The sequence below is a fragment of the Lampetra planeri genome, unplaced genomic scaffold, assembly GCF_965212315.1.
Source record: "Lampetra planeri unplaced genomic scaffold, kcLamPlan1.2.h2 scaffold_427, whole genome shotgun sequence".
NCBI classification, from domain to species: Eukaryota; Metazoa; Chordata; class Hyperoartia; order Petromyzontiformes; family Petromyzontidae; genus Lampetra; species Lampetra planeri.
In genome coordinates, this window is record NW_027615250.1 from 22310 (window position 1) to 48155 (window position 25846).

At 49.6% G+C, this 25846-nt stretch overlaps 1 protein-coding gene across 1 annotated transcript in view; it reads left to right on the top strand.

Annotated features, from left to right (window-relative positions):
- LOC144741119 (uncharacterized) overlaps positions 1–25557 on the top strand; it is a 38539-nt gene extending 12982 nt beyond the window's left edge. Inside the window, exons 2-5 of the mRNA XM_078623754.1 lie at positions 13893–14381; positions 14439–14712; positions 18437–18536; positions 23726–25557. Coding sequence (XP_078479880.1) covers positions 13893–14381; positions 14439–14712; positions 18437–18536; positions 23726–23908 — 1046 coding nt within the window. The 3' untranslated portion in view covers positions 23909–25557. The remainder of the gene's footprint in view (positions 1–13892; positions 14382–14438; positions 14713–18436; positions 18537–23725) is intronic.
- Positions 25558–25846: the final 289 nt, after the last annotated feature.

A 25846-nucleotide genomic window follows, 5' to 3' on the forward strand; every position in this document is an offset into this window, starting at 1 on the left:
CGCTTGGCCGTACACGTGTTGCGGTCATCGTCACATTGAATGTCGCTCGAGCGAGTGCATTTAAAATAATAATAATAATAGTTCAATTTGTAACGCCGCAACTCAGAGGCGCGGAGCCAAGCTCAGAGTCGCTCCAAAGCACGTGGTTGTAGAGGTGAGTTTTTAAGTGTCTCTTGAAGGAGGCGATTGAGGTGATGCAGCGTGTTACGAAAAGTGCACTGGGCGACACATTTAGAGATGCGATCCTCGATCCTCGCTTGCTCGGTTTGTCTTCGTGGCGTTCGTCGAGGACGTTTCACAGAAGTGGAGGTGTTCACACGTTGGTGTGAACACCTTCACACGTTGTGTGAACACCTTCACACGTTGTGTGAACACCTTCACACGTTGGTGTGAACACCTTCACACGTTGTGTGAACACCTTCACACGTTTGTGTGAACACCTTCACACGTTGTGTGAACACCTCCACACGTTGTGTGAACACCTTCACACGTTGGTGTGAACACCTTCACACGTTGGTGTGAACACCTTCACACGTTGTGTGAACACCTTCACACGTTGTGTGAACACCTCCACACGTTGTGTGAACACCTTCACACGTTGGTGTGAACACCTTCACACGTTGGTGTGAACACCTTCACACGTTGTGTGAACACCTTCACACGTTGTGTGAACACCTCCACACGTTGTGTGAACACCTTCACACGTTGGTGTGAACACCTTCACACGTTGTGTGAACACCTTCACACGTTGTGTGAACACCTTCACACGTTGTGTGAACACCTTCACACGTTGTGTGAACACCTCACACGTTGTGTGAACACCGCCACCTCCCCCCGTCTGTGATTGAGCGTGCATGCGTTTCTCTGCGTCTGCCTATCTCCATCCCTGCTATCACCACCAACCACCACCATCAACCGCCTTCCCCTGCACCTCTCTGTTCTTTCTGTCATTTACGGAGCGAGCGTCAGATGTTAACTACCTCGCCTGGTGTACAGCAGGTCGTGGGTTCGATCCCGACCCTGACGACGCCTGCTGTGTATTTAGAGTCTGCGTGTCGCTCTCTCATCATCAACACGGTGGCGAGATGTTAACTACCTCGCCTGGTATACAGCAGGTCGTGGGTTCGACCCTGATGCCTGCTGTATATTTGGAGTTTGCGTGTCTCTCTCTCTCTCATCATCATCATCACAGTAGCGAGATGTTAACTACCTCGCCTGGTGTACAGCAGGTCGTGGGTTCGATCCCGACCCTGACGACGCCTGCTGTGTATTTGAAGTTTGCGTCTCTCTCTCACATCATCATCACAGTGGCGAGATGTTAACTACCTCGCCTGGTATACAGGAGGTCGTGGGTTCGACCCTGACTCCTGCTGTATATTTGGAGTTTGTGTGTCGCTCTCTCTCATCATCATCACAGTAGCGAGATGTTAACTACCTCGCCTGGTATACAGGAGGTAGTGGGTTCGACCCAGACGCCTGCTGTATATTTGGAGTTTGCGTGTCTCTCTCCCCATGGTCGCGAGGAATTTTTCTATGGGTCCTTCGGTTTTTTTCCCCTCCACATTTAGAACCCACGTGCGTTGAGAGTGTTTGACTGCCAGACATTTTCACGTGATAAGCCACATCGTTGAGCTATCATTTGCAGTGTCCAGGTCGCTTCTAAAAAAATAACTACATAGCTTAGGGAATCTTACATGGTAATTAAATTTCGATTTAAAGCTTACGTGACTGCTGGGATTCATCAAGAACAGGTCTGTCGGAAAGACAGCGTCTGAATGTTTTCAGACGCTGTCTTTCAGAACAGGTCTGTCTTTCCGACAGACCTGTTCTTCACCTGGGGACGGCTGCTTGCGTTGTGGCCGAAACGTCGTGATAATTGTATTTTATTATGTAAATTTTTTATTATTGTATTATTTCCCTTCTACGTGACTTTACCGAAAGAACCAAAAAAAATAAAAGTTAAGTTTAATATTTTCATATTCCATCACCTGTTGAGTGAGAAATGCAAGACCGTAGTTAGATAACACTGGGGTATCTATAAATGGATCGTACTCTATAGCGTCCAAGCAAATATAAGCCAACAACTCCATTCTGTCTCCACATACACATACGCGTACAAATACAATCGCGTTCTAAGTCCATCAGCCTATTGGGGCTTTCCTGATCGACATTATAAAGCAGCGGAATTATTATTTTTTTGTATCGCGCAAACTCTGGTGGAACGATTTAAAGCTTTCGTGACTGCAGGGATTCATCTTCTCTGTTCTTTCGGTAAAGTTACGTAGAATGGAAATAATAAAATAATAAAAATAAAACGTAATAAAATAATTCTCACGACGTTTCGGCCACAACGCAAACAGCCGTCCTCAGGTGAAGAACAGGTCTGTCGAGACGACAGAGTCTGAATTATTTAATTATGTTTTGTTTTTATTATTTTATTATTTCCATTCTACGTGACTTTACCGAAAGAACCAAGAAGATCTGGTGGAACGGTTTCAACACTGCTGCGTCTCATCAGCTGCACGAAGCCGGCTCGTGTCAACAACCAACGTTACGGATGCTATTGGCAAGACTGCTCCGCTATAAAATACGATTAGATTTGGAGGGGGTTCCTTTTTTGTTGTTCTCACGTGGTACATTGCACAACAGAATTCCACCAAAGCTAATTGCCCCGGCTTTGCTTTAATCGACAAAGCGATCTTAGACGTCACCCCTCGAGCCGCTGCCGCTGCTGCTGTTGCTGATGATGATGATTCGTGCGTTTAGGGGTTCCATGTGGTTCCGTGCATAATGCTCACAGTGGATGGAGTGCGCCTGTGTGGGGTTTTGTGTGTGTGTTTTTTTGAAGGATTGTAATTGGTCTCATACTTTTTATTTCGCGGGGTTCGCTGATCTTTAACTCATATTACCCGTTGCAATTTACCGCTCAATTAAGCGAACATTAAAGGCTAAGTGTAGGTTTATGAAAACAAATAGCACGTGATACCACCATACTTTTCCGCGAAAAACGCGGCGTGCTGACGTATTACACGTTATATAAGCTACGCATTTAATACCCTTCATTTTACAAGCCATGCGTGCATGTATGTTGAACTTCTTTCGCACCGTACGTAGCCCACCACGCTAATCGCAGTTGCGGGGGGAGGGGGGGAATGGCAACACACGAGACACAAAACGCTGTTCTAAAGAAATGAGTTTTTACATCTAGGCACAAGCCTACTATGTACAAGACAAAGACAACCCCCTTCCTCCTCCTATCCTGGAGCCGTATAGGTTGTTGGGGTGAGTGCTATTGCCAAGACAAAAGTCCCCCATATAGCCTGAGTAGACTGCTGGGACAAATGCTGTTAGCGAGCACCTTCAAAGGCCGGCATGGCACACGAGGGGGTGGGTGGGTGGCCAACACCACGCCCGGCCGCCTTTGTCTCCCTAGCGGCGATGTTTACACATCGCACCAGGTACTCATTTGAGGCTGAGTCGACCTAGGGGAGGCCCAATACCAGTTCAGATAATCGTCACTGGGTGTTGGCCGTGAGCGGGAATGGAACCAGGGTCGCCAGGTTCGTAGCGCAGCGCGCTAACCGCTACATTACCGCTCCCCACCTCTCCATCCATACCATATACATATACACACACACATTCTTAACCTCTCTAATTACACTTTATAAATAAAACAATTTCAGCTGCCGGGAAAATTAAAAAAAACCTTCATAATTACATTATCCGACCGACTGAGCTTTGTTTGTTAAATGTAATACTAAACTGTTTGAGTCCAATGCATAAATCAATACACACTGCTATTCAGCGTACAATGCGTTTGACATTCAAAACGCAACGCGCCGTATTGGTTTATTAAAATAATAATGATGATTATCATTTTTATCACGCGTGTCGCCTTTGTGAAAACACCGCACAAACGCCTCTCCTCCATACGCCTTTCACCGTGGGATGGTGAGATTATCATCCTTCTCCACGTTGGTCAAGGGTGGGCTGGCGATTGATCGATGGATCGGTAGACTTTAGTTTTTTCCACCAGTCTCTCGTTTTCTCAAGACCTGAGTTCACAAGAGGCAACGGACGCAACGCAATGACAGCCCCCCCCCTCCCCCCCGCGACTCTCCCGTCAGAGAGCGGCAGCCGTGAGATTTTGACCCGCGCGCTTCTCTGCAAATGGACTTTGAACGGTTCCCCTGTTCGCGATCGCGACGGCGTTGCGCCTCCACGCCTGTTTCGTGCGTCACTCTATGTTGAACTTCTTTCGCACCGTACGTAGCCATTCGTGATAATCGGAGGTGCGGGGGGGTGGTGGGTGGGGTGGGGTGTGGTGGGACGATAAACTAAACGCAAAAAGCGGTTCGAAAGAAATGTGTTTTTTTCAATCTCGAAGATTTCAAAGTGCGTTGCCCCAGTGGTTTCTCGCCGACCAGCGTGGCGAAGCACGTGGTCGGTCTGCTGCTGCTGCCTGGGGAATGCCTCTCAAAGTCTGTCCGCCGACCTGTGCAAGACAGGGCACGCGCGGCATACGCCATCAGATGGTGCGCGCGCGCGCGTGTGTATGTGTGTGTGTATGTGTGGGGAGCGGTGGTGTAGTGGTTAGCGCGCTGCACTACGAACCTGGCGACCCGGGTTCGATTCCCGCTCACGGCAAACACCAGTGACGATAATCTGAACCGATCCTGGGCCTCCCCTAGGTCGACTCAGCCTCAAATGAGTGCGGTGTGTAAACATCGCCGCTAGGGAGACAAAGGCGGTCGGGCGTGGTGCTGGCCACCCACCCCCTCGTGTACCGTTCCGGCCTTCATAGGTGCTCGCTAACAACACCTGCCCCTACAGTCTGTTAAGGCTATACGGGGGATCTTTGTGTATATATATATTTCATCGATGAGACTAGATAAACGCACGTGCAGTCACGCGTGGGCCAGATACGATGGTCGTGTAAAGGTCGTGATAGTGGGTCGCTCTAAGAACGGTGGCTGAAGCCGTCAGCGCACCGGGCTACGAGCTTTCGATCTTGGGCCCAAACGGCCAGCACCAGTGGCGAGTTCGAACATATATCTGGACCTTGGGGGAGGGAGCCCTTCCATCCAGCAGCGGATGGAAGGGCTGTACAATTAAAGTGTTCTTATTTCTGACCGAAGCGTAACGTCATCGATTATCTATCCGCTTGCCTTCGGGTGAATCCGATTCCCGATCTGAGCGGGGACGGCTCCCATCAGTGGCGAATTGCACGCGATTATCTTGAACCTGCGTCCGACACCTATCACCAACCACCCCGCACCGACCGGCGTGGTGAAGTATGGTCAAACAACCCTCGAGGAGGAAGCCTTCGTCCAGCAGCGAATTGACAAAGGAGGCTATAAATTGACCCCCTTTTCGTTTGTAGCATATATAAGTAAAATAACGATAGTAAACTAAACTTAAATGTTCTTTTTGTTTTCTACGCACGTGCGTTCGGCCGAGCTCGCCTGCAGTTCGCGAGGCAGTCGACAAACACAGCGGCAACAGACTGTTGGGGCAAGTTGCTGTTAGCGAGCAGCACCTATGAAGTCCGGCACGGCACACGAGGGGATGGGTGGCCAACACCATTTCCCGGCCGCCTTTGTCTCCCCAGTGGTGATGTTTAGACACCACACCGGGTGCTCGTTTGAGATTGGGTCGACCTAGGGGAGGCCCCGTGACCGGTTCACAAAATCGTCACCGGGTGTTGGCCGCGAGCAGGAATCGAACGTGGGTTTGCCGGGTTTCGCGGCGCTGCGTAGCTCGCGAACCGCTAAAGTGGCCAACATTTCGTGGCGAGTAATTTATCTGCACCGCGGGGAAGGAAGCCTTCATCTAGCAGCGCACACGCCATGGCACATACTTGTTTCACCACGTCAGCGCGTGCTGATATTTTCTGCACACGCCACCACCACCACCACCAACAACAACAACAACCACCACCACCCGGCACCCCATCCACGTCAAAAAAATGAGTGACCACATTTATTTTTTGTTTTGCAACACACAGCGCGTGTATGCGGCTTCGTGTTTCCCGCGAATTTATTTCCACAATTCGGGCCATTCTCAATGCCAGTAATCATCCACCGATTCGTATACTGTATTACGGGTCTTCAACCCCGTTGGGGGTTTGTTTAATCATACTTAACCATGCTGCCTGATTCCTCTGTAAGTGAACATTGTATGTTGTTGCTGTTGTTCTGTTAACGCACCAGGGATCTCCCTCGCGAACTTTCTAGCTGGGTGACAAACCAACGTTGGGCTCTTCGAATCGATTCGGTCAATTCGGGTGGGGTTGGAAGTGCGGTGACGTTAACAAGCACACGTCCACGTATCACTCGCCACCGATGTGAAAAGCTGCGGCCGGGATTCGGGCCCGGGGTCTTGCCGAGTTTAGGAGCGCAGTGCGCTAAACCACAACGCCACTCCGCTCCACCCGGAGCGAAACTTAACGCGTAAAATACAAACGACTCAACTGACTCCGCTGTTTCGTTTTGCGTTGCCGCGGAACCAGTAAGTCCGGACTATGTCTGTGCGTGTGTGTGAATATGTGTACACGGAGGAGCGACGCCCACAACAACGAGCGGAGCGCCGGGCGGATAAAACACAGCAAGTTGGCATAGTAGGGGAACACAGGTAGTGCATCGGCCAGTCGTCTCAGTCAGTCGACCCGTGGCACCTGCTGGGTCTGCCCGTGACCTCCTGCCAGCGGGCGTTCGGCATTTCACGTGGCCTCAACGTGCACATAGCCTGGCACAAGCGCCGTGGTGACGTCACCGCCACTTAGTGGCGAATGGCGATTGTTGTTGTTGTTGTTGTGTACACGAGGGGGTGGATGCCGGTCACCCACCCCCTCGTGTACCGCTTCGGCCTTCATAGGTGCTCGTTAACAGCACTTGCCCCAACAGTCTGTTAGGCTAAACGGGGGGTTTGTTTGTGTGTGTGTGGGGAGCGGTAGTGTCGTGGTTAGCGCGCTGCGCTAGGAACCGGCCAACACCAGTGACGTATATCTGAACCGGTTCTGGGCCTCCCCTAGGTCGACTCAGCCTCAAATTAGTTCCTGGTGCGATGTGTAAACATCTAGGAAGACAAAGGCGGTAAAGCGTGGTGCTGGCCACCCACCCCCTCGTGTGCCGTGCCAGCCTTCGTAGGTGCTCGCTAACAGCACTTGCCCCAACAGTCTGTTAAGGCTATACGGGGGGTTTTTGTATTTGTATATGTGTGTGTATGTAACCCGGCGACCTGAGTTCGATTCTCGCTTACGGCCAACACCAGTGACGTACATCTGAATCGGTTCTGCGCCTCCCGTAGGTCGGCTCAGCCTCAAATCAATACCTGGTGAAGTGTATAAAAACATTGCCACTTAGGGAGACAAAGGCGGTCGGGCGTGGTGCTGGCTACCCACCCACAAACTCGTGGGCCGTGCCCGCCTTCGTAGGTGCTACTCGCTAGCAGCACTTGCACCTTAGGCGCACACGGGAGCACAGACGGGTCCAATGTGTGTGTGCGTAAGTGGGGAGCGGTGGCGCAGTGGTTAGCGAGCGCACTGCACGATGAATTTCCGTCTCGCTTTAGTTCTATTCGACCGCGGCTAAACTTCCACAAAAACAATTATAATCTCAGTTGCTGAGCACAGCCACGAATGCCCAAAAGGACGCCGAGCGGCCAGCAACAGACAGCACCATTAACAAAGTTGTACTAGATGAGAACTCGTACGTGAACCGCTGCACGTGTATCTATGCCGTGTATCTGAACCGAGCAGACGCATGGACGAGATCACGCGCGGGTTAATGCAGTTCTTGATTCCTTGCAAAAGGTATCTGATTGGCGTTTGAACATCTTAGCACCAGTTTTATTGCCAGAAAGATTAAAACTTATTCTTTTTTTCGATAAACTAACGCGATACATTCACGACTAAATCGTTTTACCGAGGAGGGGAATTTTTGTTGTTTTCTACACGTGCCAATTTTACTGCCTTGCTAGTTGATGAGAGGCAGCGTTATTACTGGACACACATATATATACACACACACACATATATAACGCCGTAAGTAAAGTTTGTGACTTACGCGCGCGTCGGTGTTGATCAGTAAAACCACGAGAAAATCAACAACAACAACAACACACGACACGCAAACAACCACCGCCATTGGCCACGTCACTGATCATGGAACTTGCCTCCAGGTCACGTGGCTTGCGCACTTCGGTGCCACGTGGTCTTGCGACAGCGCCGGGTGTCGTGGGTCAGCTTGGCCGAGTGACAAAGCTGCCTTGTGCATCAACCTGCGCTCCCCACTGAGCCACCCCTTTGCGATGCTTTACCTGCCCGGCGCCCCCCCATTCTCGCTGTTGGTGAGCGTCGCTTTTCTCCCGATGTTGTCTCGTACGCACGTTGAAACTTCTTTCGCACCGTGCGTGGGCAACCGTGCTAATCGGAGGTGCTGGGGGAGGGGGGGGGACAACAAACTAAACACAACAAAAGCAGTTCTAAAGAAATTCGCTTTCAACTTAGATTTACAAATGTACAGCTCCAATGGCTTCCTAAAATCGGAAGGAATTCGATTTGAGCGTTCCAGACGGCTGCAGAAGCGTTTTTGAAAGTGCGCCATGCAATGACCGTCTTCGTTGTTGATAATTGTTTTTTTACCCTTTTATCTGGCAACAAAACTGACACCTTTTTTTGTTGCCAGATAAAAGGGTAAAAAACTATTATCATATTTTGCTACTGGCAAATGAGGTTCCAATGGCGTCTTCGTTGTTGTTGTAAGAGTAATAATTTACTTGATTATCCAAGAGAGCCACACTGAGTCGTACACGAATCTTTTTCAGGAGGTTCCTGATGCTGCACTGGGTTTTCATTGTCAACAAGTTTGCAGCCAACTAATGACGAGTTGTGTTTATATCATTATACACGTGTGTGAGGGAAACCAGAGCACCCGCAGAAAACCCACGCCTTGCACGAGGGGGAAACGCTCTATCCCCGCAGAGATGGACACAGACGGCAACTCGTCCACTTCCCAGTCGTGCCTCTTTTTTTTAAATCCTTTATATTAAGTTCACTTGCTTGCACGCTTACGACCGTGCAAATCTTTCGGTCGTTTTTTCACCCACTTCCCGTGATCCAATCGAGCTGACATTTTGCACACAGACTCGTTGTGCGTGACAATTTATTTTCGTGCAAAATTTTTTTCCAAATTTTTCACTTGTTAGGAAAAAAAATTTCATATTTAATTTTAAATACCAATGTGCTAAAAATGAAACTCTTACTCAAGAAAAACTGAAATTAACAATAAAATAAAACCGATGTCACGCATATAAAGGATTTACAGTGAAAAACTTTGTTTTTACGGGTTTATTTTTTACACCATTGGAACCTCATTTGCCAGTAACAAATATGATAATTGGTTTTTTACCCTTCTATCTGGCAACAAAACTGACACCTTTTTTACAAGGAGTCATGTTTGCATAGACCACAATACTTGCAGTCATAATGCAAACAAAAAACATAACTCTGATAATGTATGCACTGTCCTTGAAGTTGATTGGTCCACACCCGAGACAGCTTTCTTTAGAGCCTAGTCTCACATGGGTTGGACCAGATGACGCCGAAAGGCGCACAACTCAAAGACAATGCACCATCAGAGTATGAGAGCTCGGGGTAAGCATTTACACCATTGGAACCTCATTTGCCAGAGTTGTATATGGCACCTCCTCGACTCCCATGGGGAGGGAGTAGCCTCACACCGTGGCCATGCGCAATGGCGGAGCCAGGATTTTCAGGTAGGGGTGGCAACCCCTCCAGAATTGAAAAATTATAGAGGAGTTGTTAGTAAGTAACAACTTGTTCCTTGCGTTTTATTCGACGCGTGTGCGGCGATGGCGCAGCCATCGATCGAGGGTCGAATCTGAACCGCGTTGTGTGATCAGCATCGCGCTCGCTGGAGCTGTATGATGCCTTCAGGGAAGTCGTGAGCTGTATACGCAACTGCGCACAATTATGTGAGTCACTTATAGCTGCATTGTTGTTACTTATTGCCAATTATGGACTCTGATTATTGTCCTATCATCTCATACAGTCCCTGGCACGTAATAATATGCTACACAGTGGAAGTGGGGGTCGCAAAATACCGATTTATTACTAATAAACCCCAATGATCCGATCGAAAGTAGGGATTTCGATCGGATCAATGGGGGGGGACGTGCCACCCCACCCACCCCCACTGGCTCCGCCAGTGCCCCGTGCGTGTGATCCCACAACCCTCGCTGTCGCCTCCACAGTGCTGGATTACAAGCGACCACACGCAGCAGCGTAGCCACCACCACCACCATCACCACCCGGGAATTGAACCTGAGTACGATCAATGGGAATCTTCCACGATCCCAAGCACCGACAGAGCGCTTAAAGGGCGCTTGCTTCCTGCTGCTTGACAGCGCCCTTCAACAAGCGCCAGAAGTCATCACACAGCGCACGTGGCATGCTCTTGATGGCGCCGCGGCGGCTATGAGATGTTAACTACCTCGTCTGGTGTGCAGGAGATCGTGGGTTCGATCCCGACCCTGACGCCTGCTGCTGTATATATGGAGGTTGCGTGTCTCTCGCTCTCATCATCATCACGGTGGCTATGAGATGTTAACTACCTCGCCTGGTGTACAGGAGTTCGTGGGTTCGATCCCGACCCTGATGCCTGCTGTGTATTTGGAGTTTGCGTGTCTCTCTCTCTCTCTCTCATCATCATGGTGGCTAGGAGATGTTAGCTACCTCGCCTGGTATGCAGGAGATCGTGGGTTCGATCCCGACCCTGACACCTGCTGTATATTTGGAGGTTGCGTGTCTCTCTCTCATCATCATCACGGTAGCTAGGAGATGTTAACTACCTCGCCTGGTATACAGGAGATCGTGGGTTCGACCCTGACGCCTGCTGTATATCTGGCGTTTGCGTGTCTCTCTCCCAACAGTCGCGTGAATTTTTTTCCGGGTCCTCCGGTTTTGCCCTCCACATTTCGAAACGTGCGTTTAGCGTATTCGTCTGCTCGAATTGTCCACGTGATGAGCCACTTCGTTGAACTATCATTCACGATCGCCAGGTCGCTTCTGAAAAAGAGCCAGACAGCTCAGTGTGCCTTAACTGGTAAAATAAAAATAAAAGTTTCGTAATAGTTTATTAATCGGCAGCGGCGGGGTTCATCTTTCTGGTTCTTTCGGTAAAGTCAAGTAGAATGAAAATAATAAAATAATAAAAATAAAACATAATAAAATACAATTCTCACGACGTTTCGGCCACAACGCAAGCAGCCGTCCTCAGGTGAAGAACAGGTCTGTCGGAAAGACAGCATCTGAATGACACACTCCAGGCTTGGAGCGACTATTTAAGCTGGGATGGAGGGGGGAAGGGCGCCTTGACAAAATAATTTGCATATCAAGAGGAATTTAGCATATTTATGGGAAATGCAGATATGCGATTGGTACTACTTGTGAAATGCGTAGGAGGTTTGGCCAGGGGTTTAAAGTCATTATGCCCGTCCATTATGCAGGATTAGCAGCATCAAAGGGAGGAGATAGGGGTAGCATTAATAAAGGGAAGGAATGTTAATAGTATGTAGCTGCAGTAACTAAACCACCACGTAAACAACTAAAGTATATACTACATAGTATCATCAGTTGTTATTCTTCTTCTCTGCTTTCTGTGGGCTTTAGCGTCACACTCTTCAACAAAACACCATCAACTGGATTTGGCCAAACGTATCGTCTGAACAGCGTGACTGTTGAAGTGTTGGGAACGGGATATCGTATTTCGATTCAACGAACCTCCGCACGCAATGACTCATTGCCGGTCCGAGGTTCGAAACAAAATCGGTTTTGAGAATATACAGCACCACGTCCACGTCACCTTTTGGAGACTTGAGGTTACTAATTTAGTTTAACCCATTGTCTGCTTTTACAGCAGTGGGTTCACTAAGGGCTGTAGAACTCCCACGCAGACACAAATGTTCGTATACCAAACTCCACAGATGAGGGTTGCTGGTCATACTTCACCACTCTGTTTGGGGGGGGGGGGGGGTAGCAGGCACAGAATCGGTCCAGATAATCACCACTCGCCACTGGTATCAACCACGGCAAATAATAGAACTCAGGCCGCCCGATGTCTTAGCGGAGTACGCTCATCCCTGCGTCACCGGTCAACCCTTCACCTATTTTCGTTTCTTTTTATACCACATAAACTCACAACGTGGTCGCAAGCGTCCTGAACGTCAAGAGTCTTTATCTGTCCCCAATCGGTCAGGATTAGGAATTAATAAACGCGGTATTTGTTGATGCCAAGATAAGTAACACGCGGAGCTTCGATAGGACGTGATTATCACCGCCGCTGCTTCTCGTACCACCGCAGATATACAGCTGCATGTGGCGCACGAATACACAGCCCCAACAAACATTGCAGCTATGGTTATAGCGAGGCTGGGAAGTTAAACGCAAAAGAGGAGGAGGGGGGGGGGAAGAGGCGAGTGGCGGAATTGGCAGGACTACATTCACAAAATATTCTTCAACGAAACCGCATTGACACAGCGTTGTTGAAGTATGGTTACAGAAAAAAATAAAATAAGCCCCACGGTCCGTACAGCATTAGGGAGGCTCTCGCTCAGCAGTGGATTGGCAAAGGGTCGGTTGTTACTTTTGTGCGCGTTCATTAACGCACGAGACGTTAATGTAAGATAAATTAGTCGGGGGGAGGGGGGGGAGACACGGGTCAAATGAAAACGCCATGCAAAAACAAACGCGTTTAATACGGGATCCATTAAATAAATAAGACAACCAGCCTGCCATTGTTACAACAGCAACAAATGCTAAATGTAAGGCAAACTAAAATATAGAGAAATCAAAACAAAACCCCATAACAACACGAACCACACGACTAAATACCTGTGACGTAATGCGTAAAACAACCATCACAAATTCAGACACATTCACGTGCAAACGCCATCGCATTAAAATCCCACTGCACTCGATGTTTTCTTTCGCTACGCTGAACTGTGCTTCGTGGCGTTGATCGTTGATGGGGTGCGCATGCCAATAACACGTGGATGTGGCAAAGCGGTCGCATTTGTTTGAGAGAATTACACTCTGCAGATGAGACCCCCCCCCCCAACGTTTGGAACCGAGTTCATAGTTCCCTTCCTTGGTGGCATATCGATCGATCGATCGATGTGGCAATGCGCTGTATCCATCCTCGAACCTGCGTGCCTTCCCGATATGCGACGAGATGAAGCGCATCTCCGGTGATTTGGTCTCCGCACAGAGCGATCCACTCGGAACACGGCAACCAAGAAGATGAATCCCTGAAGTCACAAAAGCTTTAAATCGAAACTTCAGAGGGTTGGTGGCCCCAGAAGCGAACCATCGAAGGCGGACTGCGAGGTGCAATGCTCGTGATGTGTTCTGCACAAAGCGCCGCTCCGTGTGAGATGCAGCGACGAAATGTTCCCCGCAGTTGATTGGATTGTTTATTTTTTATTTTTCTTAAAACGTTACCTGTACGTCAATTACAGGGCTGTGAGATGCGATGATAGCTTGTGGGGGGGGGGGGGGGGGGGAAGAAAGGGGGAGGGAGTGGACTTCATACATCGGTGGATTGTCCACGTCTGATGCTGCTGCTGCTGATGAGCTGACAACAATCCTGATGATGATGATGATGCTAATGATGATGCGAGACCTCACTAATGATTATTACTATTACCGCTGATGTATGCCACTGACACCGTTGCGAATGACACCGCAGATGACACGACCGCAACACACGCGTGGACACACAAAGAGCTCGCATCGCAGCTCATCGAATTCCTCCAGCGCTAACACACATTCTGACATGTGCCTACATACACACTCACGCACACACACACAGGCTCGCCGGCGCGAACCTGCTTCCAGCTACCCACGCCGCCGCCGACCCCTTTGGCCATGGGGAGCAAAGCGCTGCCGGCCCCCATACCCATCAACCCGGCGCTGCCCTTCACCGTCAACTACAACCTCCTGCAAGCGGTGGGCGCCCTCCCTCCGGGTCTCGAAGCGCTCTACGGATTCGGAGCCTTGCAGGGCCTTCACCTGCAGCAGTGGACCCTCGGCTACCCGCGCCTGGCCGCGGCCGCAGCGGTGCTTCCTGAGCATTGCGCGGTGCTCGAAGGACGCTTTCCTCTGCCGCTCCTGCCGCTGTCGCCCCACCACCACCATCACCATCACGCCATCTCCACCTCATCCTCCTCCTCTTCCTTCCACGCGGACGACAAACGCCACTCGCTGCTGGCGCGCAAGGAGCGGCCCAGGTTCGACTTCGCGAATCTCGCGGCGGCAGCGACCCGACGCGAAAACCTCGAGGAGGAGAAGAGGCTCAAGAGTGCCGCGCTTGCGGGAGGGGGAGGAGGAGGTGGGGGAGGAGGAGGAGGTGGTGGAGGAGGTGGGGGAGGAGGGGGAGGAGGAGGGGGAGCCGCAGTGGCGACCGTGGTGATCGGCGTCCCAGCGATCCAGAACAAAGTGGGGCACAAAGCGACGCGCGGGCGAGCGCCCTCCAAGGCGAAGAAGGAGTTCATCTGCAAGTTCTGCTGCCGCCACTTCACCAAGAGCTACAACCTGCTGATCCACGAGCGCACGCACACGGACGAGCGGCCCTACACGTGTGACATCTGCCACAAGGCGTTCCGGAGGCAGGACCACCTGCGAGACCACAGGTAGGACAACGCGGCTCACAGGCGCACTCTCGAAAGCCGTGCCACCTACACTTGCATCTACACACACACACACCTGAGTGGATTGTCACCTACACTTGCATCAGCGCGCTCACCTACACACAAACACACCTGAGTGGATTGTCACCTACACGCCCCTACAAGCACCTACACCAACGCTGCGTGTCACCCACGAAGACAAAAGATGCCCCGTGTAGCCTGTGACAGACTGTTGGGGCAAGTGCTGTTAGCGAGCGCATGTGAAGGCCGGCACGGCACACGAGGGGGTGGGTGGCCAACACCACGCCCGGCCGCCTTTGTCTCCCTAGTGGCGATGTTTACACACCGCGGCAGGTACACCTTTGATGGTTCCACAGTCCTCATCACGTCACGGCATTGCCCTTCACACAGCAGTATATTGACAATGGTCTGTGCGTTAATTAAAGAGATAATATCACCCGCATAGCCCCTAACACACTTTCGGGGGCAAGTGCTGTTGGAGAGCCCATATGAAGGCCAGCACGGCACACGAGGGGGTGGGTGGCCAACATCATACTCAACCGACTTTGTATCCCTAGTGGTGATGTTTAGCACACCGTAACCAGGTACTTACTTGAGGCTGAGCCGACCTAGGTGAGGCCCAGAACCAGCTCAAATTGTCGTCACTGTTGTTGGAGTCGAGTCGCCGGGTTCGTAGTGCAGTGCGCCAACCACTGCACCACCGCTCCCCACAAACCACCGCGCCAGTCCACTCACGCACACTTCATTTGGCAGCGTGATTTATATACAGGGTTACTACTACCAATACTAATACAGCACCGATTCTCATCCCTCTCACCCTTGCACGTGTCCGCCGTGGAGTTGGCCAGACTCACACCGCGTCGAGATTGAGAGTGTGTGCCATTGTGTTCCGCTAACATCTCGGGCTTCCAACCCCCTTGTGTTCCGTTCTGTTGACGATCACTCGAACTTTTTATTTTAAATATATATTAACAAACAAAAAATTCAAGGAGTAGGGATTAACGTGTTGCCAACATTGCAATTACGCTGTTCAAACGCCTGTCTAAAAACCCCTTCGTTAATCATGCATGAGTCATCCCCTATAGGCGTATTTATGATCAACGCTCAACCAAGCCATGCGGTGCGGCCCATGCTGTTGTTGACAATGAGCACGCAACAACAACAACAGCAGCAGCAGCTGCTGCCGCTGTGCGCGATGGCTGTGCGCACATTCATTCAGTCGCGCTCTCGCTAACCACGTTTAGAAACGAGAGCGCACTTGACAACGCCATTAGGGGCGTAACGAGAATATAAACGGGAGCGTAGCACGGAAGAAAATTGGTCCCAAAGAACCCATAATAAACCTGAATGATGGATTGAAAATCCCGGTAGGCTCATAAAAATATATAACATACACGGCATATACGGCAGTGGGTTACTGGTGGCGCTGCTGCTGCTGCTGCTGCTGAAAGCCCAGCGTTGCACGTTCCTTTGCTGTTGGATGACGGCTTCGAATTGAGAAGGAGTCGAGTGGAATGAATCACGAACCTCAAATGTTCGACGTGGGTGACTACCCGCACGGCATATACATATATATATGTGTGTGTGTGCGCATTATTCTACCACTGGCTACAATTGTTTCTCTGTTGTTGTTGTTATTACACTCGATATATGAAATCAATTTTACGGCGCTGTCAACATAAAGTGCGCCTTTTTATAGTTTAATACGTTTGAAAAAAAAAATAACGACGAGTGGCGCATGTAACATATGGCGAATGTGCTTTTTTGAAGATGATCTTAATTTATTTAATAATACGCGTTTAAAAAAAATAAGTATAAGTACTTGTAACCAAATGATTGGTCAATGCGCATGTGCACGAAAGGAAAACATGTTGATGTGTGTTTTGTGGACCTGGTATGTACTTACCTGCTGGTGTAAGGGTATGTTATGGGTCAGGCGAGGCGCTCAAGGCAGATGAGGAACTGAGTTCCAGTCGCGCAGTTAGAGTGCAGAGCGCAAGGGTGGCTAGGAGATGTTAACTTCCTCGCCTGGTATACAGAAGGACGTGGGTTCGATCGCGACCCTGACGATGCCTGCCGTATATTTGGAGTTTGCGTGTCTCTCTCTCTCATCATCATCACGGTGGCGAGACGTTAACTATCTCGCCTGGTATACAGGAGGTCGTGGGTTCGACCCTGACGCCTGCTGTATATTTGAAGTTTGCGTGTCTCTCTCTCATCATGAACACGGTGGCTAGGAGATGTTAACTACCTCGCCTGGTCTACAGGAGGACGTGGGTTCGATCCCAACCCTGACAATGCCTGCTGCTGTATATTTTGAGTTTGCGTCTCTCTCTTCCCGTGGTCGCGTAGATTATTTTCCGGGTCTTTCGGTATTCCCCTCCACATTTAGGATCGTGCGTTTCGAGTATTTGGCTGCGAAACATTTATACGCGATAAGCCACTTCGTTGAGCTGTCGTTTGTGAGAGCCAGGTCGCTTTTTAAAAAGAGCGAAATAGCTCAATGGGCCTTACCTGGTAAAATAAATAAAACTAAATATAGTTTAGCTTCAGCATGAATGTAAATGCTGATTGTAGTCAGAGTTAAGCACATTCAGATCTAATAGAGCATGTTTTTTTTCCTGGACAAACAACCCGATGCATAGCCCGCCTCAAAGAGTTTAACACGTCAGCTTTCGCGACCAATATCACAAGAGTCTTGAGACCCAAGTGATGCTTTCCTTGGAAAACTAAAGCAGCATTATTAAAATGATAATAATTAGTTTTATTTAACAACCACTCACGCAGAGTACATTTATAGAGTTATTCGCAGCTGTAGAGTTAGCCACACGTGCAACATAAAGTCATTGGAACATCGGGTTATTCTATTAACTTCTACATTTAGAGAGCGTCATCAACCAGGCTATGCGTTAACTGTGTGTTAGCCGACTCTCTGCGTTGCATTGCATTATTATTTTATTTCTTTTATTTCTACGTGACTTTACCGAAAGAACTAAAGAGTAATTCCTGCAGTCACGAAAGCTTCAAATCGAGTTTAATTATATTTGTTTGAACAAATCACATTCGGTTATTTAATTTTTTTCTAATATTCGAGCTCATTTCCATCAACATTCATTCGTGATGCATGAATTATCTTTATAAATTAATTTAAGATGTTTTGTTGTTGTTGTTGTAAAGTTCACAGTTGTGTCATCCTTGAACATTCAACAATTACGTTTCGTCTCAATTCATTTATTTATTCATTCATTCGGGATTCTTGGTCAAGTTTTGTAAATGAACAATTCGAGGTGACCCCGACAGGAACATGACCAAACATCGATATTAACAATGCTCGTAGATAAAATAGTAACTTTAAGAAGAAAAAAAAACACTTGTAATCTTCTTCTTCATCTTCTTCTTTCGTATGGCTGCCGATATCGACGCAGAGTTCACAACCACCGATCTTGACTCGACGACCATTTCACATTCACGTGCTCCAAGCCAGACAAGCGCGCCAGGAGTGATATCACTGTGACGCCACTGTCAAACTAAGCGAAGGAACCCTGTGTGCGCGCGTGTGTTGCGCACGCATGGCGAACTTCCTTCTCGCCGCACGTATGCGTCCCCGACCTTTGGGGAGCACCCCGCACGCTGAGACGCCTCGGACGGAGACAGCGGACGTAACTTATCGTGCGCGTCGCGCTCCCCTTGACGTCCGCGCGCGCAGGTACATCCACTCGAAGGAGAAGCCCTTCAAGTGCCAGGAGTGCGGGAAGGGCTTCTGTCAGTCGAGGACACTGGCCGTGCACAAGACCCTTCACATGCAGGTAAAGCCGTGGCCCAGATGACACGAAGCTTCTGAATGCCGCGGCGAGTTTAAAACGCAGCGGCGAGGTTGTTGACTGCCTCGCCCGGTATACAGGAGGTCGTCGGTTCGATGCCGAACCCTGACGCCTGCTGTATATTTGGAGTTTGCGTGTTCTCTCTCTCTCTCTCCCCGTGGCCACGTGGAATTTTCTCCGGGTCCTCCGGTCCCCCCCCCCCCCCCCCCAGCTCCGCATTTGGAATCAACTTGCGTTGAGATGATTTGGCTACTGCAATACATATCCACGTGATGGACCGCTTCGTGAAGCCATCATTTGTGATCCACAGGTCGCTTTTGATAGAGAGCTCTGCAGCTCAGTGAGCCCTACTTGGTAAAAATAAAACAAATAGTTTCTCTTAGTTTATTTAATACGCGCGCGTTACGCCTATACAAGGGCTCTTCATAAAATAACTCCGGGATAATATTTTTTTGGCACAGACGTTTGGTGCAGTTTCGTGTCAACCTTCTTGTTCGCAAGCGAAGCGTGCACGCGTGCTGTTGAGTTGATTTTTTTCTTCATATCGTACGACATTACGCAGCCACCTTTGTGAGCTCTTGATCTGAACGAAACGGACTCGGTCCCACGTTTCGTGCGTGAAGAACACGGATACAACATCTTCCAGTCTGGCGAATCGCGCCGTTATTGTTGTTATTGTTGTTCTTTTTTTTCTTCTTTTTGGTTCTTTCGGTAAAGTCACGTAGAAGGGAAATAATAAAATAATAAAAATAAAACATTATAAAATAAAATAATATAAAACAATATAATAAAACAACGATATTATTTTATAATTTTTTTTATATTATTTTATTATGTTTTATTTTTATTATTTTATTATTTCCCTTCTACGTGACTTTACCGAAACAACCAAGAAGATGAATCCCTGCAGTCACGAAAGCTTTAAATCGAAAAGTTATTGTTGTTATTATTCAACTTGACGACGGCTCGAAGCCTCGCTCGCAATCACTTTTCAGACGTAATATAAATTCACATTTACCACTCCTTTGTCAATCGACCGTCGAGACGTCACGTAACACTGGCCCATGCACGCGGGCGTCGTTGGTACGGGGTTGTTTGGCCACAATTCACCACGCTGGCAGTTCGGGCTTGTGAATGGGGGTTGGAGGGAATGGGGGGGGGGGTAGAGGGGTCTAGGACCGTTTCAGATGTCGCTCGCCGCTCACGTTGATCGTGGCTCACAATGGGAACTCAGACGGCCGAGATCACAAGGCGCAGTGTGCTCACCGTCCCGTGTCACGTGACAGTCTGAGCAGCAGCAGGCTTGGCGAACGTGACGCACGAATAACAATAGATGTTCACCATCCATTACTCCACAAACCCCAGACAAATTGCGGTGTGTGTGTGTGTGTATACTCTTAGGTTTTTTCGGTAAAGTCACGTAGGTAAAAAATATATATAATAATAATAATAAATGGAAAATAATAATAAATGAAAAATAACTAAATTCATTTATTCATTTGTTATTATTTTATTTTATTATTCATATTATTTTTTTACCTACGTGACTTTACCGAAAAAACCTAAGAGTATGAATTCTTGCAGTCACGAAAGCTTCAAATCTCGAATGTGTGTGTATATATATATGCCCTATCCCCTCGGGGTGGAACGGTGGCGCAGTGATTAGCGCTAGTGCGCTGCGAACTGAGTTCGTTCGATTACCGGCCACGTCTGACATCAGTAATCACTGAACTGATCCAACCCCTCCCCCCCCTTCCACCCTCCCCCCCTCACCCCACCCTCTCACCAACCCGCACTGACCAGCGTGGTGAAGTATGGCCACACAACCCCCACGTCTCGCATGGCTGGCATGTGCAAACCCTCATCCAGCAGTGGATTGACAAAGGAGCTGTACGCTTAACACGTAGGCTTTCGCGACCAATATTATCCAAAATAATTCCGGCAAAATCGCCCGATGAATCTGGTTGTAAATGTTGTGGGTTTCCTCTCCAACACAACACACAACAACGCGGTGTGCTGAAGTAGCAACCAACTCACACCTTTTGTGTGCGTTACAAAACCTTACTAATTGGCTGGTCTCATCGGTTTGGTGGCTGGAGTGAACGACACATTTAAAAAAAAGTTTATTATGTAACAGAGTAATTCATTTATATACATATATATATAATTGTTAGTATAGTATACCGGAGTGTCCCCCCCCCCCCCCCCCCCACAATGTGCACCGAGGCCCTGGCAATGAGCACGTGGTGTGATGCCACGGCCACATTTGTTTACCAACGTTACGTAGCCAAACGTGATTGTCCGTTAGTCAACTTTGAAATGGTTAAATGTCTCCAAATTTTGGCCGCACCTTCGAGCAATGTGGGGGTAAGCCCCGAACAGCAACGCAACTTTCCACTCTCAACTTTCGTCCGTTGCTGGATCATCGGAGGCGCCGCTGTGGCTGGGAGATGTTAATTACCGCGCCCGGTATACAGGACGTCGTGGGTTCGATCCTGACCCTGACGCCTGCTATATATATTTGGAGTTTGGGTGTCTCTCTCTCCGCGTTGTCGCGTGGACTTTTCTCCGGGTCCTACGGTGTTTCCCACCACATTTAGAATCGACATTGCGCGTTTAAAATTATTTGGCTGCTATACCTTCACACATGATTAGACACTTCGTTGAGCTATCATTTGTGGCCAGGGCGCTTCTGAAAAAAAAGAGCTGTATAGCTCAGTGAGCCTTACCTGGTAAAATAAACATCAAAAAGAAAATCGTTATGAGAGTCAACATGACCCCGTGTTACGGACGGACGGACAAACAACTGCGTGGACGCTTTCAACCTAATTCAACTTAAATAACCTCAATCTTGATTGGAAGATTTCGTGACTGCAGGAATCCATACTCTTTGGTTCTTTCGGTAAAGTCACGTAGGTATAAAATAAAATAAATCACGACGTTTCGGGCGCAACACAAGCGTCTATCATCAGGTGCTTACCCACCTGAACATGCACGCGTGTTGTGCGCCCGAAACGTCGTGATTTATTTTATTAAATAAACCTCGTTCACGAACGGCTTGCCAGTCCCCTTCCAACAGACTGACACATCAAACCTGTAAATGACACCATAACCTCAATCACCGTAACAATGATAGCGCAGACGGGAAAACCACGCTTTTTGTTCTCCCCTTCAAACAAAACGCACAAACACGTGCATACGATCAGCAACCCGGCCACATGTGTGCGCGATGCAAACAGCCATCACCGGTTCTTACACGAGGTGCGACATGGTCCGATTGTTCTGCTTTCACCATCAACACTTATTTGAGCAAATTGACAGCGCGTCACCGCTGGGGCGTGTTTAACAATCATCTGACGTGTGCAGCGTGACACGCGTTAATTTGTATTTAAATTGGGGGGGAGGAGGGGGGGGTAAGTAAATTGGTAAATGCGCAAAGACATCGTGTGGTGGGTCGCAAGGACTGGAGTTTGGGCAACCCTGCATGAGAATCGTTATGCATTCCAATGATCTAATTCTGTTATTGTAACTATTATACAATCAGACAATAATTCTCAACGTGATCATCTTGTCGGGTGGTTGAAGGTTTATGGCAAACTAAACCGAACATTTTATTTTACCAGGTAAGGCCTATTGAGCGATGTAGCTCCTTTTAAAAAGCGACCTGGTTATCACAAATGATAGCTCACTGAAGTGGCTCATCGTGTAAACATTTATGGCAATCCAATACTCTAAACGCACGTTGGTTCTAAATGTGGAGGGAAAAAATCGAAGGACCCGGAGAAAAATCCACGCGACTACGGGGAGAGAGGACACGCAAACTCCAAATCTACAGCAGACGTCAGGGTCAGGATCTAACCCACGAACGCCTCTATACCAGGCGAGGTAGTTAACGTCTCAAAAAGCATTTTGGCATAACGCTTTCACGTGGCCTCACCCAAAAAAACGAATATCGATAAGCGTATTGTATGATATCGTGAAAGTAACATTCTGTAATGTACGCTACTTATTTTAGCCTTGTTTGTCCAGGTTAACGACACCGTAAAGTATACTGCATCGCCCGGAACACCACATCCAGTAACGCTCTAAGCTGTGGCTGTCGCTTCGAGTCGCGTGCCTACTCTCGCGTAGCCGTGACTGGAAAATTATCAGTGAAAAATGTATCCATACATGAATTCCTTCGTGTGTATTATAACACTAAAGTATATATATATTGTAGACGTGACTTAATTGAATATTGTCTGCGGTAGCTGGTAACCTGCCTGCAGTAGGCGAGCAGCCGCAGCCCATAGCGAGAGGCATTACTGGATGTGATACGCGTATGTTGAACTTCTTTCGCACCCTACGTAAGCCAACCGCGCTAACGATGTGCCGGGCAAGGCCAATATTTTGCGGGATCGATGACCCGGACAGAGCCCTATTGAGATAAATTCTCGCTTCAATGACCGTTACCATCACCCGCTCTGTGCCAGGAGTCAAATGTTAAGTGTCCATAGTGAGGGGCTAGGCGACCCATGAATGAAGTGAAGCGAAGCGTCACGCTCCGTGACTCTGCCGCTCCTAAGCCGGGTCCCACGCCCTTCCGATGAGTTGCGCAACTCGCTCGCTCGCACGCACGCAGCTGATTCGCTTACACGTGGACGCGTTCTGCAACCGGTTGCTTAGAAGTTGCGCGTCGTCTGGGTCGCTCTGCGTGAGAGACGGAGCCCTGCCGTCAAGCAGTCGATCTGCTCGGCGATTTGCAGCGACCGATTTAATCAACGTCGCCACGCGAGCTGGACGTTTGCGAAGCACGATTTGTGTGTGTGTTTTTAGTGGGCCCGATACTCGCTCGAATACGCCCGTTCAATTGCCGTCTTGCGCAAGCCACTCGCTCAGACGTGGCCAAAAAATCGGTCGCGGGCGACGAGCGAGTTGCGGGCGAATTGTCGAGCGATTAGATTGCGCAACTCATCGCCTCTCGGGGTTGCGGACCCGGTTTTTGTTGTTTTTATGCTTGTGGTGGTTGATTGGTTGGTGGTGGTGGTTTTTTGCGCGGCGCAGCGTGCGAGGTTTCCGTTCAAGGAATAGCCCAAAGCGGGTCGCGTGCGCTGTGGTGTTGGGGGCCGCGGTGGTTGTTTGCGGTGTGCAGCTTTAAGCACCCGATGAAGGGGGGGCCCCCGCTCTCTCACCAGGAGTCGCCGCACAAGTGCCCGACTTGCGGCCGGACCTTCAACCAGAGGAGTAACCTCAAGACTCACCTGCTAACGCACACAGACATCAAGCCCTACAACTGCGAACAGTGCGGCAAAGTGTTCCGACGCAACTGTGACCTGCGGCGGCACAGTCTGACGCACAACCCGAGACTCGTCTTTTGAACGGCGCCTGGCGGCTTGACGCGACTGGCAACCTCGCGTGCGAGAGGGCCGTGGTGGTGGTGGTGGTGGTGGCGGCCACGACCACGCGCAGCTGTAGGGCACGCGAGAGGATGATTCGAGAGCAGAGGTGCGCGGCTCCGAAGAGCACAGCGGGCTACGTTACGGTGCGGAAGAAGTTCATCGCACCGGGGGAGGTGCCCGTGAAGAGGAGTGATATTGTCCTGCGAGCCTCCCTCCACGCCATCGCCTTGCGCCAGGGCTCATGCTCGAACCACGGCACCCTACTGGCTGGCAGACACACACACAGAGAGAGAGAGAGTGTGTGTGTGTGTGTGCGTGTCCACGCGCGCGCGGTGTTTGTATGGAATTTTGAAATATCGCACTTATATAAAGGCACTCGATGGCCTACGCGGCTAAATCACACGATGGGGGTGGGGGAGGGGGGTGGGGTGACGAGGCGGGTGCGCATTTGTGAGCGCGCACACGCGTTAAGAACCCGCCAACCTGAGTTCGATTATAATCTATAATTATCGATCATAATCGATAATTACATATTATCATCGAGAATTATAATAATCGATCATTATCTATCATAATCGATAATTATAGATTATAATCTATAATTATCGGCCACGGCCAACATCATTGGCGAGCGATATAAGGGACAAGGTTTTTTTGTTTGTTTTAAACTTAAAACGTAGGCGTTCGTAGCCAATGCAATGATGGGTATTTGTTTATGGGTTAGGCCTCGTAACATGACCAAGTGACCAACCGAACCCGTGCACAAAGTACGTATCAAGAACCGGTTCCTAAACGGGCACCCCCTCGCCCACCCACCCCCTTCCTTCACCAACTCGCACTGGCCAGCGAGGTCAAACAGGCGAGGTCAAACAAGCCCCACGGGCTGTTATATCATCACCATTGTGATGTGAATCACTTGGGGCACGCTTGCACATCGCGTGTACATGGAACTACGGACGCCCTTGACGGTGACGCATTGTCAAGTGACTCTTTGACGTGACGCATGCCGAGTTGGATCAGCCTCGTTTTGTTCCAGAGACGAGTGACTGGATTTTGAAGGTAGCATAGTAATATATATATACACACACACACATAAATAACAAAATAGATAAAGATAACCCATATAGCCTTTACCCGACTGTTGGGGCAAGTAAATTTCGTGAAGGACCTATGAAGGCCGACAATGAACACGAGGTGGTGGGGGTGGCCATTACCACGCCCGGCCGCCTTTGTCTCCCTCGTGACAACGTTTACACACCCGCACCAGGTACTCATTTGAGGCCGAGTCGACCTAGGGGAGGCCCAGGACCGGTTCAGATAATCGTCACCGGTGTTGGCCGTGAACGGGAATCGAACCCCGGGTCGCCAGGTTCATAGCGCAGCGCGCTAACCGCTACACCACCGCTCCCCACTCAACAACAACAACCGCCATTCGCCACTAAGTGGCGGTGACGTCACCACGACGCTTGTGCCAGGCCATGTGCACCCTGAGGCCACGTGAAGTGTCGAACGCCCGCTGGCAGGAGGTCACGGGGCAGACCCAGGTGCCACGGGTCGACTGACCGAGATGACCGAGATGACTGGCTGATGCACCACCTGTGCCCCCTACTGTGCCGACTTGCTGTGCTTTAGCCGCTCCCCACACACACTCACTCACACACGCACGCTCCCCACACACACTCACTCACACACGCACGCTCCCCACACACACTCACTCACACACGCACGCACATTGACGATGAGTCGGGGAACACCACGAGTGTGCCGTGGCTCACCCCGCGTGTCCCGGGGCTCTGCCCACCGCTGTGTCGCTGCGTTCCAAGTGCCGGGTGCCGCCGCGTTAGGAGCTGCCGCCCGAAGCTCCCGCGGCACGGAAGAAGACGAACCAATCTCCCCGCATCGCATCGCCAGGGTGGC